The sequence below is a fragment of the Helianthus annuus genome, chromosome 10 (assembly GCF_002127325.2).
Source record: "Helianthus annuus cultivar XRQ/B chromosome 10, HanXRQr2.0-SUNRISE, whole genome shotgun sequence".
Lineage (NCBI taxonomy): Eukaryota > Viridiplantae > Streptophyta > Magnoliopsida > Asterales > Asteraceae > Helianthus > Helianthus annuus.
Genome location: NC_035442.2, coordinates 171,627,261 through 171,648,412, shown reverse-complemented (window position 1 = coordinate 171,648,412; position 21,152 = coordinate 171,627,261). Strand labels below are relative to the sequence as shown.

The following is a 21,152-nucleotide window of genomic DNA, read 5'->3' as shown; positions in this document are numbered from 1 at the left end:
ATCATCGTTCACCATCTCCCTCCAATCGTTCACCAAGATGCTGTCTGTTCTTTGTTCTGTTCACCCAGGTACGAACGACATCGTCGTTCACCATCTCCACTTCCAGCTGACACCTCACCGTTGTTCACCATCTCCCTCCAATCGTTCACCCAGGTACTGTTTGTTCTTTGTTCTGTTCTTTCTTGTGTTTTTGTTAGGTGCTGTTTGTTCTTGATGAATTTTAAACACAGTACATTGGCTGTGAAAGATGAAATTAGGTCTTGATGATTTTTAAACATAGTAATTAGGTCTTCAAATTTAGGTGTCTTCAAATTTATTAGGTGTTGTTTGTTCTTGATGATTTTTAGCAGCTTGTAGAAGTTAAAAAAACAAACAGTCTTCTCCTTGCAGACTGAAGAGGTTTGGTCCACCTCTTCAGCTGCAGATGTTTGCAGATGTGGTCCGCAGACTGCAGACGTTTTCCCTCTAAAAAACAAACAGCACCTAACTCTATTAATTATTTGAACGTCGGATACAAGAGAAAAATGTGTTTGGTGATTTAATCCATAACTTTTTAAACGACAAGAGTGAAGTCTATAAGTTTGATCAAACTGAAGGGACCATCCATGTAATTTACTTGAATTGCTTTTTTTTTTAAATTATTAGAGGATTATCTAATATATATATTTAAAATTATTATGTTATCTTATGAGTATTTTACGTTTATCTTTTATATATTTAGTTTTAAATAAGGAGAGGATTCTTTAACTAGTTATAATCTTTTACGTGAGTTTCTATATAATATAACGACTCAATCAGCAACCTACGCCCCATTCATTCTTCTTTCTCTTGATCGTTTAATATCATCTAGTTTGTGAATTAGTGCCAGCACATATATAATGTCTGGCATTAACGTCTGTAGTGATTTGATGGTTGAAATCTTTGAAAGACTACCATCCAAATCCATCATCCGATTCAGATCACTCTCCAAATACTGGCATTCTCGCCTTGCTACCCCAGAATTCATCCGCAATCACCGCCTTCGATGCTCTAAAAACCCTCCAAAACTGCTCATCAGATATGTGGTTTTTCGTGGAGATCGAGGGTGCAAAGACATCTATGCATTACACCCGGGAGACCAGTTGCCGTTGCATATTCCAGGATACAGGTACCTCAGCATACCGAAGGTTGAGTTCCCTTGTTCACTTATGACTATGATGGTGTGGGATCAATTTTCGGTTGTTGGTTCTTGTAATGGAATTCTGTGTCTGCGTGATTATGATAATCATAATTTTAGTCTATGGAACTTGTCGATCAGGCGCAGGGTAAGGGTGCCACGTCCTCCTTTTATATCTATTGTAGCAGCAGGGTTTGGTTTCGATCCAATCACTGATGATTACAAGATTGTGGCTATAGATTTTGATGAACATAAAACATTTGTTTACTCCTTGAAAACAGAGTCTTGGAGTGAAGTCCCTTCCCCATCTTCTAGGTTATATGGTTCCGAGAAGAAGCCATATTTTTTCAATGGAATTTTGCATTGGGTGGTAGTCCCCGAGGATCCCCACCTAAGTCGATTCATATTGACATTCAATGTGAGTAGTCATGTTTTTGGCCGCATTTTGTTTCCGGGGCATTGGATTGTCAAACAGTTAACAACGATAAATGGTTGTCTAGCGCTGGTTTCTTCGGAAGATTGTGATTCTTGGAAGATTCGGGTTATGGGAGAGCATGGTAAAACTGAATCTTGGTCTCTGCTTTTTGAACTGAAAAGAGATGCATTTCATTGGTCCGCAGCCTTCCAACGCATCACTAATGGTGATTTAGTGGCATACTATAAAGGCACAAATAGTGACTTACTGGTACTCTATGGAGGGTCAAAGGAGGTTTATAATCCTCAAACAAGGTTGCTTACAAAACTTTTCGAATATAGGCCTAATTGTTACAAACTTGAGATGGATACGTATGTTGAAAGCCTTGAATTGGTAGACAAAGAAAGCGCGACAACTTGTGGGAAAACCCTATGGGCGTGTTATGATTGCTAAGTGAAAACGCAGAAATAAACAAGAATTATACTATTGCTACAAAGACAGATTTAGGGCATCAGAACTATACACGACTTTGAAAATCTGTTAAAATTTTGTGGAATAAATAAGATTGAAGGTGGCTCATACGCTTCACTACTAGAAAATCTGAAACTTCTTACACCAGTTTTCCTAGGAAATGCGTCATAAAACTGGTTTTTCTACGCATTTATGACAAACACCTGATGTAGGAAAACGGCTCGTAGGAAAGCAGTTTTCAACGCATTTCCTACGCAACTTCCTACACATTTTCTACGAAACTACTACGTCGCAAATTGCTATGAATCTCCTACAATATATTTAATTATTATCTATTAGGATTTATTTTTTTGGCTACACATTTCTGACAAAAAAAATTAACAAATTTTAATACAATATTATTTGTGACCCACTTCCTACAAATAAATTAGAAGTGTTGTTATAAATTTCCTAGGAAACTGAGTATTTTTTGTGACCCACTTCCTACAAATAAATTAGAAGTGTTGTTACAAATTTCTGAGGAAACTGAGTATTTTTTATGACTCATTTCCAACAAATAAATAAGAAGTGTTGTTACAAATTTCCTACGAAAACTGAGTATTTTTGTAACACAATTCCGACAAATAAATAAGAAGTGTTGTTACAAATTTATGAGGAAAATGAGTATTGTTTGTAACGACGGTTTTCCGACGAAACTGAGTATGTTCTGTGACAAATTTCTGACAAGATAAAGAAAAAAGATCTACTATTTTTGACCGTTTTCCGACAAAAGCTATTTATGTTGTGACGCATTTCCAACCACCTAATCTATAAATAAAAAAACTGCAAAAAAATAATTAATATTTCTGCATTTTTTTGGCGAAAAAATCCAGAAATAATCTGTAATACCAAAAACCTGTTTTACAAAATTCACCGAAGTTACAATGATATAAATTCAAAAATCATGCGTCATAACGCAAGTTACAATATGTTTAAACCGTAAGCTAATACACAAACCTTCCAACATAAACAAGAAATCTAACTTTTTTAGCACATTGAAGAACAAATAAATGGAGTTACAATCCGAAACTAGTAGTTGTTGAAGCCCACGAGACCACTAACATTACTAGCGCCAAGAGATGAAGAGGCACCGGCGATTGGCTTCCATTAGGTGTCAAGCCATCTGTCTTTAACCCTGATCCTGCAATGCAATCATCGTTTTATCGGTCAATTAGCACTGATGGTAGCCATTTCAAGTTTTCAACCCAAAAGGGTCACAATTTAGAAGGTGCCCAATGCAACCTCAAGCTTTTGGAGCATCTTAGATTGGTTTATTTAATAAATAAGTCGAAATCACTAATCTAAAAAAATAAATATTTTTTTTCTATTTATTTTTAGTTATTCTTATAAATAATAAAACAAAGTAAAAGTGTTGGCAACTAGTCCCAACCTAACCCATGTGTGCTTAAGTTTAGAGGCCCAATCACTATGATGAGAAGAGTTTGCATAGATTGAACCCAACACATGAGGGTGCACTTTGCCTAAAATAACTTGCAATGGATTTAAGCAATTTGTCATAAATGCGTAGGAAATTGTATTTATACATGGATTGTTTTCTACGCCTCTATGACAATTATATTTAAAAATAAGCATTTTGTCATAAATGTATAGGAATATGTTTATTTTATAATTATTATATACTAGTTTTATTATTATTTAACCTTTTGTAGATTATTTGTGATAGATTTGTGACGTAACTGTCAATTAATTAGGATTTTCTTATTTTTTGTCAGAAACTTGTCACAAGTTGTGAGGGAATTCTTACGGATGGTTTAAGTTAATTAAAAAAAAATAAATATTTCGTCATAAATGTGTAGGAAACGATATTTTTTTCCCTTATTTTTTTGGCTTATATAAATATTTATTCGGTAAAAAATAATAATTAACCTTTTGTAGATTATTTCCTACAGATTTATGACGCAACTGTCGATTAATTAGGGTTTTCTTATTTTTCGTCATAAATGTGTAGGAAACGATATAATTTTCCCTTATTTTTTTGTTTTGTAGGTTATTTTCGATAGATTTGTTATGCAACTGTCAATTAATTAGGGTTTTCTTACTTTTCGTCATGGATGCATCGAAAATTTGTAACAAAATCTTGAAAAAAAAATTGTAGGAAATTCGTCATAAAAGTGTAGTAATCTGTGACGAAAAAAATTGTGTAGGAAATTTCTATAGGAAATTGTCCCTTTTTCTAGTAGTGCTTGCGGATACTTGGGTCTCTGTTCCTGTTGTCTTTTCTATCTTCTTTGGTGCTTCTTTTTGTATAACAGCTTTGTTTGGAACCAATACCAATGTCATGTTCCTGTCCCTGAAGTTTTTGCTCTTCTCGACCTGCAAAGAACAAATAATAGAAAGAGTGGTTAGTACATGTGGGGCAAAATGGACATGTCGGGCAGGTTGGGTAACATGTCAAAACACGTAAGGTAGGGTAATATGTCAAAACGGGTCAGGTATGATGATCAGGCCAAACTATACCACCTTTTGGAAAAAAAAAAGTTATTATAAAGTTGTGTAATAGGTTTTAAGGATTAGAAGTTACTTTTGGGCAAATTTCGAACACGTGGAATTAATAAAAGTGAATTTAATAGAAATCATATCGCGTACTTCCCATGCATCATCTCGGAAATGTAGAATAATGTTATGGTCATAATAGTATAGGGACTTGAGATGTAATTGTTGAATAGAATAGGGGTTCTTTGTAATAGTGAGTTGTTATTCTACTACTTCAACATATGGGTAGGGGGCGGCTGACCCCCCGAACATTTTACTCAGTAGTGGAGAGTATGTAATTTTCGTGTAGAAATTTTAGGGTATATATGTTTTCGACCTCCCGGTATTATATAAACTTTTAGGTCCGATGACTTTTTCCACCCCCGGTCGGAAATATCAAACTTCGCCGCTAGTTCAACACAAGATTGAACAAAATTGGCATTGATGATTTGAGAATTTAACTTTTTCTCTGTGTTTCTTTCTTCTCTTTGTGTTTTTTTCTTCTCTTTATTGATCACAATTTGATGCGTAACAAATAAGCTCAATAGCATTATTTTTAAACCCGTTTTTATGTCCCTTTGAGCTTGCTATTAGCTTAAACCTAAAAGATAACCAAAACGTTCATATATAAAACATGATTATATACAGTGTTGTAGAAATTCATCAGTACATTGTCACCAACTTTCAAACTCACGATATAATCATGCACATCGATATTGTAATTATCATTAAATACGTTTGGGTTGTAAATATTGAATGAGAAACAAGAATCATGCACATCGATGCTGTAACCACTTGAGATTTCCGAACGGGGGTTGAAAATGTATATACCTTAAAAAATTATAAAACCGGAGGGTCGAAAACGTATATGCCTAAAAATTTATGTACGAAAACTACATACCCGGCACTACTGAGCGAAAAGTTTGGGGGGTCGGGCGCCCCTCCCGGCCCCCACAAAGCTACGCCCCTGGTTGTAACTGCCAATCAATTCTTCGTTTTTTATATTAGAAAATATTCCATAAATTCGGACGTTTTTTGTATGTTTAATATGAATATAGGATTGTTATACTTTAAAAAAAAATCAAAATCCGAGTTCAGTAAAACACCATATGTAATTTAACATCCAAGTGTAAAACACCATGCATAAAATTGACACCAAGATAAAACACCATATGTAATTGATGAATAACCGTAAAACACAATATGTAAAATGTTAAAAACTCATGTTGGAACAACACTATGTACAAATTGACATCAATATAAAACATTGTGGGTAAATTGACGCGCAGGTGTAAAAAAACCATGTTAAAGTTAAAACTCAATGTTGAATTTTGACGTCTAGAGGTAAAACATCATGTGTGATTTGGTGCAATGGATAAAACACTATGTGTAAATTGGAACCCAATTGTAAAACACCATGTAGAAACGTTATCTCACTTGGTAACCGATCAGAAACCCGACAACTTTTGGTTTTTCTAAGGCGAATAAAAGCGGCCATTTAACCATCAGAGGAGTGTCTCCATACCACCAGTCGATCCAAAACCGAATACTTTGTCCGTTCCCCACAACCCCTTTAATGTAGTTATGAATACGCTTGCCTTTAAGAAGCACTTTAGACTCCAATCTCGTGATGTTTTTCCATACTCCCGTCATCCCCGGTTTAGAGCGAAAAAACTTCCACTTCCTACTATTACCGTGACAAGCCAAAACTACCCTTCTCCATAGCCTATCATCTTCCACCCTATATCTCCATACCCATTTCGCCAAGAGAGCCTCGTTCACCGTTTTAAGCTTACATATACCGAGCCCGCCAAGCTTTTTTGGGGTCGTAACTTTATCCCACGCAACCCAATGTGTTTTTCTAGCACCTTCCGAGCCTCCCCAAAGGAAGTTCCTCATAAGAGCTTCCAATTTGTCAAATAAACTCTACCCGGCACTTCAAAGATAGAAAAATAATAAATCGGAATACTTTCTAAGACTGCTTTAATAAGAACCAACCGACCACCGATCGACAGGGAGTTCGCTTTCCAAGAGGCAAGACGATTCTTAAAGATCAACACAATAGGATCCCAATTAGCAACTCGATTCATAGTAGCACCTAGAGGGATACCCAAATATTTAAAAGGGAAACTCCCTTTCAAACAACCCACTCTAGCCACCATACGATTAATGTCCTCTTCTGCCACCCCTACTCCCATTAAGCTGGACTTGTGAATATTAATTTTCAACCCTGAGCACGCATAAAACACTCGTAGTATTCTGGCGACCGTAAGGATGTTTTCTTCCTCCCACTCCCCAATAATTAAGGCATCGTCGGCGTAAAGAAGGTGTGAGATCACCGGTCCCCCGTTAGGGAGTTTAATCCTTTTTAATCTCCCCGAATCACAAGTTGTGGACACAATACGAGAGAAAGCTTCCATGACAATAAGAAAAACGAAGGGGGAAAGAGGATCTCCTTGCCTTAAACCTTTATGACATTGGAACTCAAATGTGGGGGAGCCGTTGACCAAAACGGAAGATTTAGCAGAAGATATAACCCCTTTGACCCACTTGCACCATTTCGAGGAAAAACCCATTTGGAACATCATATCTATCAAAAAGTCCCAGTTGACATTATCATATGCCTTCTCAAAATCGATTTTAAGGATGAAGGCTTTCTTCCTAGCTTTGGAGAGCCAAGACCACACCTCACTCAGGATAAGAGGGCTGTCAAGAATATATCTATCTCTCACGAAAGCCGATTGAGAGTCCGGCACCTCTTTCCCGATAACCCCTTTAATACGATTAGCTAGGACCTTTGAGATGACTTTACAAATAATCCCAATCAATTTTATCGGACGATAGTCTTTCATACTTACCGGATCTTTGACTTTAGGGACCAGAGTTATGAACGACGTACTACTTCCCTTATCGATATGCTCCGAATAAATTAAATACGTGCATTAAGATACGAAGGCTTCTTATTCCACAACAACGAAAGCACTTTTTCACTCTTTCATATACTAGGGGATTTCACTTGGAAAAGAAAATTTTCCATACTAATGGATTCGGGTCCATAACCATGGGTTCCAATGCACGAGATCTTGTAGCACTTACCAATGAGGCCCTATCGATTAGTATTACACAGAAGAAATCAATTATAGATACTAATACAATTAGATCCGCTCTTCATAGACAAATTTGGGATTTGCGATCCCAGGTAAGATCGGTCCAGGATCATGGGATCCTTTTCTATCAGAGGCTGTAGCACAAAATGTACTTTTAAGTAATTGCCCCATAGATCCTATATCTATCTATATGAAAAAAGAAATCATGTAACGAAGTGGATTTTTATTTGTACAATTGGTACTTCGAACTTGGAACGAGCATGAAGAAATTAACGATACTTCTTTATCTTTTGAGTTGTTCTGCCGGATCGGTCACTCAAGATCTTTGGTCTCTACCCGGACCCGATGAAAAAAATGGGATCACTCATTATGGACTCGTTGAGAATGATTCTGGTCTAGTTCGTGGCCTATTAGAAGTGGAACCCCACTTGAAAAAATGACAAAAAATGGCTTTGACATCGTCTTCAAAAAACCTCTAATATCTCTTTAAGAACTTAAAATTGAAACCAACTTGGCCTGGGGCTTTATCGAACCCACACTCAAAAACAGCATCTTTGATTTCCTTGGTCGAGAACTGCCCCGAAATACCATTGGCTTCCTCCTCTGTGAGTCTACACATCCGAGGACAACGCAACCTGGGTCTATACTTAACCTTCTCAGGAAAGTGGTTCCTGAAAAAACCGTAAACTTCTTTCTTTATTAACTTTGGATTGGTCTCCCACTTACCGTCGATAGACATCCCTGGAATATCATTTTTACACTTCCTGTTATTGATGAGCCTATGGAAGAAAGCAGAATTCTCATCCCCCTCAATTGCCCACCGACAACGAGATTTCTGTTTTAAGTCCAAAGACACCAAGCGTCCGAACTCACAAATATTTTTAAAACACTCCTCCTTGATCCCTCGGTGAGATCCCTGCTCTCGCATAAACTATCCAAAAGCTCCAATTCTTCTTTGTTTCTCATCAATCCTCTTTATCCTTAATAACCATCTCATCTTTCCAATTTTTAATGATTTTCCTGATATGTTTAAATTTATTGGTTAAAACCACATCTGCGATCTCCAACCCTAACATAATAATTCACCGCGTTCTCCAGAATGCCGTCAAATCCCTCCTTTTCTAACCACGAGTTGAAAAACCTAAAAGGTTTTCCCCAAAGTTATTCCGCGTAACGACAAGGATCAATGGACAATGATCAGAATGTAACCTAGGAAGAGCCCTAAGGTAAGCATCCGGCCAAACTTCAAAAAAACCTTAACAAACCAACACCCTGTCAAGTTTGCTATGTTTATTGGAATTAGGGTCTAGGAAGGTAAACTTGCAACCTCTCATACTGTATTCCACCAGCCCTGACGAGTCAATAAAGTCATTAAAATCCCTAGCACGAGCAATATTAAAGACGGAATTCTTTCTTTCCACCGAAAACCTGACCGCATTAAAATCGCCAAGCAGAACCCATTGGCCATTTCCCGAGTTGATAACATCTAACAAACAATTCCACAAAGCCCTTTTATCCAAAACCCTATGCGGAGCATAAATATTAACAACGTTAAGCTCCTGATTACATCCAGCCACCCTCCCTTTAATCACAATGTAATACTTGTGTTTTGAAATCCACCAACGGATCCCACATGCATAATAATCCCCCAGATCTACCCGAAGCACCCACATATTCCATACAAAAATTAGGACCTCCCCAAAACTAATAAACACACTCGGGACTAACCTCGTCGATTTGCGTCTCCTGTATTGTAACAAAGCTAACCTTGTTCTCCTGCTTTAAGTTTTTGATCCAACCAGCTTTCAGATTAGTCCCCATACCTCGAATGTTAATCGATAATAAATTCATTTTAAATTCTTTTGAATCCCTTCTTCCATGATTAACTCCTTGACCAGTTGTTGATGCTTACCCAAGTCCACTCCGATATCCTTCCCTACATTAATCGTGCTGGAAACTTCAAAATTCACCTTCTCCTCCACAGAATCCGGCTCCGATCGAATTACGGCCTCCACAGCCGTCTCCATAATCGGAGGATTACCTTCCTCGCCTCGCATATCCGACTCAAGATGGGATGGGGGAACTTCAGGTGCCCTAATGTTCAGATCCAGGTGTATAAAATTTTGTTGATGCAGATTTTGTGTCCGATGCTTGTCGAATAGATTAGATTTATTTTATGCTGAATTTGTAATAGTTAGTGAAACGGTTAAACGAACGTGTATTGACCCGCTCGTTTGAAGTGGTCAAACGAGAGGGTTATTTGTTTGACCATGTGTGTTTGCTAGACAAAGGGGGTGTGGCTATAAATAGCAACCCTTTTGTCATTTCCAAACGGGAGAGAGTGTGAGAAAAGGTGAGCTCATTGAGAGAGTTCATTGTGAGCTTTAGTGTTTGGGGGAGAGATCACCACTTGGTCTCTCCCCGGATGTATACTCCTTTGGTATTAGTTCGGTTATCTTGTAATCGGGCCGATTTGTAATGTTTTACTACCGATTAATACAAAGAAGTTTTGTTTATCCATCTCTAATCTCTCCCATCTTGAACTAATCTCACACGAAGCATGGTTTCGGTCCCGAAACACGGTCTTACAATTGGTATCAGAGCCATGGTACCCGATTTAGTAAATCTAACAGTTTGCTAAATCACATGTGCTCTAGATCTGTGTTTATTGTGTTTTTGTTCAAGATGTAAAAATGGTGAAAATGAAGAAAAACCCAGATCTAACCCGAATGGATGGGTCTGACCTGAAACGAAATGCATCAGAGAGTTAGGTTTTCTGTTTTACACCAAGAAAAATCATGTTTTCATCTTGTTTTGAAAGTATTTCTTCAGATCTGCATAAGAACAGCTTGTTGTTCTTCACTATGTTCTTGAAAAAATAGTGGCGGCTGGTTAAAGAAACTATGGTTTCTTCATATCTGCATCGACGAAGACTCCATTGTGACGAAGATTGATTGATGTCGACGAAGACTCCTTGATGACGAAGTCCCTAAGCAAACTATAAAGACGGGGTCCTTTGAACGGTTATATAGAAAACAATGGTTATGCTTTGTTCCTTCTAAGTCTCAATCGCAAGCACAATATAAAAAAATCAAAGTATCAATTAGAAATTTAGGGAAAACAAAGATTAATTAATTACGAATTGCATATTGCTTAGAGTATATAAAAATTGGTTGTTTAGTTGGGCCTAACAATAAAATAGTTTTTGTTTTATTTATTTGTGTTTAATACAGTAATACACATATTCCATATAAATATTTTTAAAATCTTGGGAGGCCCTATTTTTTTGGGCCCCTAGGCCGTTGCCTAGCCTCTAGGTACGGCCCAGGCGAACACCCAAGGTTCGTCCAACTTAACACGACGAAGAGTATATTCCGATGAAGACTACTTAAGGGTTCGTCCAAGAATATGATGTCGACGAAGTCTAAAGGTTCATCGGAGGTCCAAAATCAGTTTCTGTTGTGATGAAGAATGAAGAATCTCAGGGCTGAGGGACGAAGAACTACACTACACTGATGAAGAATCACTGCAAGTGTATCATCTTCATTTCTGTATGTTGCAACAGACACACAAACATCATCAACAACTTAAAAAAAATGTGTGGAAGATTCTTTCAATCAAAAACTATTTGCTAAACAAAATCAATATAGAACTCAATTCCACTTACTCCACTATCGATTCCTCATTGCCGCATTAAATCCCCCGCCACCGCATCAGGATTAAAATGAAAAACAGAAAGAATGTTGTAGCGCAGATAACCGGAGAAGTTTGGTATCACTGGTTGCTGGGTACCGAAGAAGAGGAAGACAGATGTTGTTGACGGCTGAATTCAGGTGATGTTGTCGGTGGCTAAGCAAGTTTTATTTGCCTGGTTTGGATTTGGAGGTTCTGTATTGAAGATGAGGGAAGATGATGTCTGCTCAAATTTCTTTAAAGGGATTTGGTGGTGGTGTATCGAAGAGGTTGAAGATGGATGAAAAGGAAAATAAAGTTTTGGGAAAGGTGAAAATAGTGGCTATATAAGATGTCTCCAGAAAGTTTTTGGCAGATATGTGTTTCTGTTTGGGCCTACTTGTGCAAGATGAAAGTTTAATTTGTAGTTGTTGGCATATATTCTCGTGAATATGTAAAATCAGTGGGCCAATTACTCACAATACCTTTATTCTTATGTGGACTTGATCTTTGATAAATGTTGGGTTTAACAGTTGGGCTTGGCTTATGGGTCTTGGATTTCTAATGGACCCTCAAGTATTTTAGATGGGCTCTAGTGGATCAAGTATCTAAAGTGAAGAGAAAAGAAACAGCTGCTAGTTGATTGTGCTTCTCATTTGGAATTTGGAATTTTATGGTGGCGAATGCAACTTGTCGAACAAATTTCTGTTGGGTTGCTGGTAGGCTGATGAGGTGCTTTTAAAATTAAACAAAGTGGGGTCGGGTATTCGTGGAGTTGATTTGAATCGTGCTTCTAAATATCAAGGTCAAAATCCGTACGGGTTTTGGGAGCGCGTGGGATGATGCGGAATGATGAAAACAAAAGATGATGATATTAAAAAAATCTGGGGTAGTCATGGTTACCGATGCAAATGTCAAAATTTGGTGACTTGACTACTATGGTCCAAAAACCAAAAACGGTATGTTCACTTCCGCATGTCAATGTTTATGATTGTTATCGGTTATTCGTAAATGTTCGAAAGCATTTTGTTTATTGTCATATTGTCGCATTTGAAAACGAACATATGAACCTGGAATGTCAATACCGGTCTCAACGAGTTCACAAAGTCTTTGGAGGGATACAAGTCGGATCCTACGGGGTACTAGGGGACGTTCTTATTCAATTAGCATATGCAAAGAAGAAAGTCGTTTTCGTGATTTTTCGAACAACCGAGAACATTCAGTGAAGATTGACGATAGTTCCGCTCAGTGGAGGGAATTGGTGAAGATTTGAAGATAAATTCTACTCAGTGGAGAGAATTTGTTCTGTGAAATTAACGACAGTTTCTTTGAAGTGGAGAGAATCTGTTAAGGTTTAGAGATCTTACCAAAGAAATGGGAGGATAAAAAATTTTCATATGTTGAATTTCTTCAGTAAATTTCTAAACGCAATCACAGGTGGTAGAGTTTGTGATTTTCTGGTGATACTAACGGTTCGGCGTGGAATGTTTTGCACAGACACATATTTGAGGATTTTAATTAATTCTCCAGCCAGCGTGAAGGGTTTTGCACGGAAACATACAGGTATCTAAAGTCGACAGTAGTTTCAAAGCGGTGTTCACTGAAGACCTGGGGGAATCTTTATGAAAGCTGATAGTTCAAGGCTGAAGACCTGCAGGATTCGGTTTTGGGTTTGATGTTCCTTTGGGATTTTAGAGGGATCTGGGGGTAACTCAATTCGTTGAGTTTGCAAACGATGTACTTAGTCAAGCTGACTTCCTGAGTACTGATGCTGAAGATCCGTAGTACATTACGTGGTTAACTTCACAAAGGCGAGACAATGAGATCTGGATGTAGTTCAACTAAGCGTGTTGTTTGGTTGAGCTTGCAAGGGATACACTTGGTCTAGCTGACTTTCCTGAGTGTTGATGCTGAAGATTAAAGTGCATTACTTGGTCGATTCCACAAAGACGGTTTACAGAAGACAGTTCACCAGAAATCTCTACCAATGTAGTATGCTTGAATGAAATAGAGTTCTTATGACAAGATCAAGACTTGATGCAATTCTTAAAGAACGAAACCCTTATCAAATGTCGGTTGGAGTATTGGAAGATCAGGGGAAGATCGGTCAATTTAGCCTTATGAGGAAATTGCACAACACCAAACTCGGATACGCGTACTTTGAGGGGGAAATATTATACAAGGAGTGTCAAGATACTACTTACCTGGATCATCGGTCAAGGGGGAATTTGTTAACACAGAGAAGATAAATACTTGACTGAGGATCGATTGTAGTTGCATTTTCAGCTTTCGACAGCAACGGACAAGGGGGAATTTGTTGATGCAGATTTTGCGTCCGATGCTTGTCGAGTAGATTAGATTTGTTTTATGCTGAATTTGTAATAGCTAGTGAAACGGTCAAATGAACGTGTATTGACCCGCTCGTCTGAAGTGGTCAAACGAGAGGGTTATTTGTTTGACCATGTCTGTTTGCTAGACAAAGGGGGTGTGGCTATAAATAGCAACCCTTTTGTCATTTGCAAATGGGAGAGAGTGAGAGAAAAGGTGAGCTCATTGAGAGAGTTCACTGTGAGCTTTAGTGTTTGGGGGGAGAGATCACCACTTGGTCTCTCCCCGGATGTATACTCCTTGGGTATTAGTTCGGTTATCTTGTAATAGGGCCGATTTGTAATGTTTTATTACCGATTAATACAAAGAAGTTTTGTTTATCCATCTCTAATCTCTCCCGTCTTGAACTAATCTCACACGAAGCACGGTTTCGGTCCCGAAACACGGTTCTATAAATTTTCATTTAAACCAACGGACTCCTTACCTGACTGGTCGAACCCTATACCCGCTTTACTCTTTTGAACCTCCTATGGATCCATATCTCTCTTTCTCTTTTTCGATCTGGGCTCCATATTGTTGCTCACAAACTTGGGCTGGGCCTTTTTGAAGGGAGCAGTCTTTCTTCTTTGGGCCCTAAAGAGTCTATGAGGCCCAGGTGCTACAATTATGAAAAGATTTCCCTCCAAATCTAAAGTCGGCTGGGAACTCCCCATCTACAAGCCTCTCAGGACCACTCCCCACATTACTTGGGGAATGAACCGACCCTCCATCTGCAACTCCAGTCCCCATGCATCCTACTATAACCGACTCCACCCCTTCAGCTTCTGGACCGACGTTCTTCGAGAAGTCCGACCGGTAAACCACCGCTCCATCTTCCTTGGTTCCCTACGGTGAAGCCTCCGGAATATCCATGACTTCCGGCGAAATTGGCTCAGTACCACCATCCTCCCCTACCTCTCCATTTGGCTCAAATTTCTCATCCCACACATCATCAAAGCTTAAACAATCCGGAACCCAATCCCCTAGCTCTTCATACACCCAAACTTTGAATTTATTGTTTTTCCAGCTTAACATAACAGAGTCGTTAATTCTAGTGCCATCACCGACGAGAACTCCGACCAAATCAAAGGAGAGATCATTAGAACCCGGTGACAAGGCAGAAGCATGTACCACCTTCCCGAAAATTCTCCCGACCGAGTCGAAAACCTCGTTGTCCATTAAATGTAACGGAACCCCCGTAATTTTCAGCCACGCAATACGTTCAAATGTGAGAGACTGACCTGACCAAACTTCCATCCAGGAGAACCAAACCTTCAAGTTTGGGATGATGTTCTTAAAGGAAAGCATCTCCACTTCGCTCTCAAAGACTAGTAACAAGAACAGTCCACCTACATATTAGATCTCAACTTTAGAATCGGTCGATTTTACCCAAAAATTATCCATCTTGACGAGGGTTGGAAGATTAGTTGTTCTAACAATCAGGCTCTTATGTAATCAATCTTCACTCGGTTTCACAAATTCTGAGATCTCAACCACCTTCTCCTCTAATTTATCACTTTTTGGCCTACCCAGCAATGAATCCCTATAGGATGTACCCAAAGGGTTTGGGATGAAAGATTTAAAGGGATGGGCCTGACCATCTGCGAAGGATTTCCCAGCAGTGGCCTGTTGGTGACCCTTATCTTTCGCCTGCGATCGGTCATCTATTTTGTTCTCTAAAGAAAATCTAGCAACATTGACTTTGAGTTTATGATTACACATCCACACTGTCTTCAAACTATCTTCCAATGCTTTCAAGTCCCCGACTCCTGAGAAAGTGACAAATCCGAACCTGTTCCCCACCTTATCTCTTTTCCTTGATACATACACCCACGTGACTTCCCCATACGCATTGAAACAGTCAACAATCTCAAGCGAGCTGCATCGTTCCGGCAAGTTGGTGACGAAGAAGTTAAGAACTTCTTCTCCACCCTCTCCCATAGGCAGCCACTCTGGAGGAATCGAACTATAAGAGGTTAATAAGATTCGTATCGGTCAAGCTTAACTATACTAGATAGCCGCGACCGATCATAGACCTAGTAAGGAATCAAGAAACGAATCTCGGAGAGTGGCTGGGTAGTAATTAGGTAAGCTACCTAACACAGATTAGAAGGAACGAGCAATTATTTTTGTAATGTATTAATATATAAGTCTTAAATATAAAAGTTGAAAACTAAAAGCTCAAATGTCAAGTACTTTGCATCATTATGAGATCAATTTAGTAATCATACGGCTTAAACATCTCAAGGATGTCATCTATATTGTCATACCATCATTTGTCAACATCGAGATCAACGTCCTCCGGAATTTCTTGTATCTCTTCCTGTTTGATTATTACATTCTTTGGATGATGAGTTTCTTCTGTGTTCTCCTCTTTAACTGATACATCAGTAGTAGCTTAGCTGGAGTAGTTTGGGGTAGGGCTGTAAACGAGCCGAGTCGAGCCGAGCTAGACCCAGCTCGAACTCGATTCGAGCTGGCTCGGCTCGAGCTCGACTCGGTTAGAATTCGAGCTAGCTCGGCTCGGCTCGATCTAGCTGGAACTAACAAAGAACCACAAAGTTTACTACTTAAAAAGCCCTTAAAAATGAATTTCTTGATAGACTAAGGGCCATAATTGCCATTTAATGTAACCATATGGCTAAATATGCAAGTATAAATAGTTAATTCACTTTGTACATTGTCTTTACCTTCTTTTATAAGGGAGATACTCCCTTAGTTTTTGTTTTCTAAGCGATGTGGGACAAAAAATGAAGGATATAGACCTTATCGAGCCAGCACACGAGCTCACGAGTAGAGCCAGGCCAAGCTCTAGCTCGGCTCGTTTACAAACCGAGCCGAACCGAGCTAGCTTGTTTACAACCGAGCCAATTTCGAGCCGAGCTTTCTTTGAGCTTTTTCGAACGAGTTTCGAGCGAGCTGCGAGCCACGAGTTTTTTGAACACCCCTAGTTTGGGGAACTGAAAAAAATGTTAAGTATTTTAGTTACATATTTTATTATGTTACCGTTATAAATAATATAGGATAAAAAACGACGTTCACAGTTAAACATAATATAAAATACAGATAAACAATATATCATGTTTTAGAAATATACATACCTGTGTAAAGATCTAAAAGGATGGATATTGAAGCTCCAAAACCAGTGAATAATAAATAAGATGAATGTTAAGTGTGAGTATAGAAGAATAAATCAAAGTTATACACAACAGAAAATTGAAATACCTGTAAATAAAAAATTCTAAAGAACAAGAAATTTCTTGAAATGAAAAAAATTAATGAATTATACTATATATAGAAGCTATAAACCAACGAATTGAATAATCTATAGCTTTTTTCAACTAACTAATATTATCTATAAGAGTATTTTTGTACTTATAATCCCTAAAACAATGCAACAGAATCTGGTATTCAGTTTTTGAAGATATATTATCTTTAGATTATGGAGTTTTTTCCTAAAATTTTGTTGGTTGAAAACTTATTTACCAAACTTCTAAAAAACGTTTTTATAAAAAAAGGTTTTATGAAAACGAAAATGCTTCTAAAAAAGTTTTTATAATTTTTTTTATGAAAATTAAAATTCCATTTTTTATGGTATTATATAAAATTTTTTAATACAACCAATTAGATAAAACAAGTGAGTTTGTTTGATGTCAATTAACTACCTGCATGTAAGTGTCTGCACCCAACCAAGTAAATACACAAACATACATAATACGAACAAAGCTCATATCAAACTCGTATGTTCAAGATTTCGAAATTTAATCTAGTCGCCGGAACAAATTGGTGAACAATCTTAATCAAACGAAAATCAGAGTGAAAAGGGTTAGAATATTATTAAACTGATACTAATGACAACAACATAGAGAGTCTTGACCATTTGACATGTGACAGGACACACTGCTTTAATCACTTGTACACTAATGCATCATCTACTTGTACATTTTAATCCGCACAACAATACTGACCAAGACAACTATCGAAATGTCGACAAAAATGAGTAGGTTATCACGGTACCTTTGGATTTTTTTAAAATATGACAAAAATACGTAAAATAATTATAAGTTTGTTTGAAATGGGATAAGTGTAACTAATTAGCCATAATTTTGTTAAAATAAAGGGATTTAAGTGTAATAATATGAGAGACTAAAATATAATTAGTGTTCAAAAGAACAAGTTACCCTCATTTTAGGGGTGTTTTTATAAATAAAGAGGAAAAAGTTTTTATTTTTTTGGGTATCTTAAAATACTTATCCCTCATGTATTATAAATTGTATATAGATTTATATGAATAATACAAATCTCCTATTTTAGTATTTTAGGAAGAGTAAAAACTAAGAGTAAAGTCCTATTTGAGTCCTTATGGTTTGTGCAGTTTAACCATTTAAATCCAAAAATCAAAATTGTCTTGATTTGAGTCTCTGTGGTCTCTAATTTTAACCATTTGAGTCCCTGTGGTTTCTAATTTTAACCATTTGAATCCAAAAACAAATGTTTCTAATTTGGATGTTGTTTACTTTTAGATTCAAATGGTTAAAATAAAAACCACAGGGACTCAAATCAAGACAGTTTTGATTTTTGAATTCAAATGGTTAAACTGTAGCCATAAGAACTCAAATAGGACATTACTCAAAAACTAATTAAAAGGATATCTTCTATTCTAAATATATAATATTCTATTAGTTTATGTTTATCTTTTATTCAGTTTGTTTTAAATTTTAAATAAGGAGATGATTCTTAAATTATTTGTGATCGTTTACGTGAGTATTCTATATAATATAACGACTCAATCTACAACCTACGCCCCATTCATTCTTCTTTTTCTTGATCCTCAAACAGAAAATAAATCGTCTTCTTCATCAACGTTTATTTGCATTTAGTTTCTTTGCGATTTAGTGCCAGCACATATATAATGTCTGGCATTAACGTCTGTAGTGATTTGATGGTTGATATCTTTGAAAGACTACCATCCAAATCCATCATCCGATTCAGATCAATCTCCAAATACTGGCATTCTCGCCTTGCTACCCCAGAATTCATCCGCAATTACCGCCTTCGATGCTCTAAAAACCCTCCGAAACTCCTCATCAGATCCAGATGTGTAATTTCCGGTGGAAAGTATGACTACAAAGACATCTATACATTACACTCGGGAGACCAGTTCGACCAGTTGCCGTTGCATATTCCAGGAAACAGGTACCTCAGCATACCGAAAGTTGAGTTCCCTTGTTCACTTATGACTATGTTGTCACGGAATCGAGTTTCGGTTGTTGGTTCTTGTAATGGAATTCTGTGTCTGCGTGATGATGATGATGATAATATTAGTCTATGGAACTTGTCGATCTGGCGCAGGGTAAGGGTGCCAAGTCCTCCTTTTATAAGTCCTCTTAAATCTAGCATGGCAGTAGGGTTTGGTTTCGATCCAATCACTGATGATTACAAGATTGTGGCTATAGATTTTGAGGAACATAAAACATTTGTTTACTTCTTGAAAACTGAGTATTGGAGTGAAGTCCCTTCCCCATCTTATAGGTTATTATATATGTCGATTTCAAAGCCATATTTTTTCAACGGAATTTTGCATTGGGTGGTAGTCCCCGAGGATCCCCACCCAAGTCGATTCATATTGACATTCAATGTGAGTAGTCATGTTTTTGGCCGCATTTTGTTTCCGGAGCATTGGATAGTCAGACAGTTAACAACCATAAATGGTTGTCTAGCGCTAGTTTCTTCGGAAGATGGTGATTCTTGGAAGATTCGGGTTATGGGAGAGTATGGTAAAACAGAATCTTGGTCTCTGCTTTTTGAACTGAAAAGAGATGCATTTCATTGGTCCGCAACCTTCCAACGCATCACTAATGGTGATTTACTGGCATGCTATAAAGGCACAAATAGTGACTTACTGGTACTCTATGGAGGGTCAAAGGAGGTTTATAATCCTCAAACAAGGTTGCTTACAAAACTTTTCGAATATAGGCCTAATTGTTACAAACTTGAGATGGATACCTATGTTGAAAGCCTTGAATTGGTAGACAAAGAAAGCGCGACAACTTGTGGGCAAACCGGATGGGCGTGTTATGATTGCTAAGTGAAAACGCAGAAATAAACAAGAATTATACTATTGCTACAAAGACAGATTTAGGGCATCAGAACTATAAACGACTTTGAAAATCTGTTAAAATTTTGTGGAATAAATAAGATTGAAGGTGGCTCATACGCTTGCGGATACTTGGGTCTCTGTTCCTGTTGTCTTTTCTTTCTTCTTTGGTGCTTCTTTTTGTATAACAGCCTTGTTTGGAACCAATACCAATGTCATGTTCCTGTCCCTGAAGTTTTTGCTCTTCTCGACTTGCAAGGAACAAATAATAGAAAGAGTGGTTAGTACATGTGGGGCAAAATGGACATGTCGGGCAGGTTGGGTAACATGCCAAAACACGTAAGGTAGGGTAATATGTCAAAACGGGTCAGGTATGATGATCAGGCCAAACTATACCCACCTTTTCAAAAAAAAAGAAAATTATTATAAAGTTGTGTAATAGGTTTTAAGGATTTGAAGTTACTTTTGGGCAAATTTCGAACACGTGCAATTAATAAAAGTGAATTTAATAGAAATCATATCGCGTACCTCCCATGCATCATCTCGGAAATGTAGAATAATAATGTTATGGTCATAATAGTATAGGGACTTGAGATGTAATTGTTGAATAGAATAGGGGTTCTTTGTAATTGTTAGTTGTACTTCAACATATGTGGGAAGCTTAACTAGGGCTGGAGGGGACGGATGACTCCCCGAACTTTTTACTCAGTAGTGGAGAGCATGTAATTTTTGTGTAGAAATTTTAGGGTATATATGTTTTCGACCTCCCGGTTTTATGGAAAATTTTTAGGTCCGGTGACTTCCGCTGGTCGAAAATTTCAAGATTTGCCATTGCTTCAACACAAAATTGAATAGAATTGGCATTGATGATTTCTGAGTCTAACTCTTTCTCTGTGTTTCTTTCTTCTCTTTGTGTTTTTTTCTTCTCTTTATTGATCACAATATGATGCGTAACAAATAAGCTCAATAGCATTATTTTTAAACCCGTTTTTAAGTCCCTTTGAGCTTGCTATTAGCTTAACCTAAAAGATAACCAAAACGTTCATATATAAAACATGATTATATACAGTGTTGTAGAAATTCATCAGTACATTATCACCAACTTTCAAACTCACGATATAATCATGCACATCGATATTGTCATTACCATTAAATACGTTTGGGTTGTAAATATTGAATGAGAAACAAGAATCATGCATATGCACATCGATGTTGTAACTTGTAACTGCCATTCAATTCTTCATTTTTTATATTAGAAAATATACCATAAATTCGTGTTTTTGTATGTTTAATATGGGGGGGTAACTTTGTAGAATAGTAACCAACTTTTAAAAG

General features: G+C 37.5%; 2 protein-coding genes across 2 annotated transcripts; both read left to right on the top strand.

Annotated features, from left to right (window-relative positions):
• Window positions 1-878: 878 nt before the first annotated feature.
• On the top strand, window positions 879-2,024 carry LOC110883380 (putative F-box protein At3g16210). Its single transcript, XM_022131149.1, has one exon. The coding sequence runs from the start codon at window positions 879-881 to the stop codon at window positions 2,022-2,024; it is 1,146 nt and encodes a 381-aa protein (XP_021986841.1).
• A 16,608-nt stretch (window positions 2,025-18,632) lies between these two features.
• Window positions 18,633-19,808, top strand: LOC110883381 (F-box/kelch-repeat protein At3g23880). The gene has a single exon (XM_022131151.1). It carries the CDS (start codon window positions 18,633-18,635, stop codon window positions 19,806-19,808), a length of 1,176 nt encoding a protein of 391 aa, XP_021986843.1.
• Window positions 19,809-21,152: the final 1,344 nt, after the last annotated feature.

Bases quoted from the DNA above. Each gene is read 5' to 3' on its own strand.
- LOC110883380 (XM_022131149.1), top strand. From the start codon at position 879: ATGTCTGGCATTAACGTCTGTAGTGATTTGATGGTTGAAATCTTTGAA.
- LOC110883381 (XM_022131151.1), top strand. From the start codon at position 18,633: ATGTCTGGCATTAACGTCTGTAGTGATTTGATGGTTGATATCTTTGAA.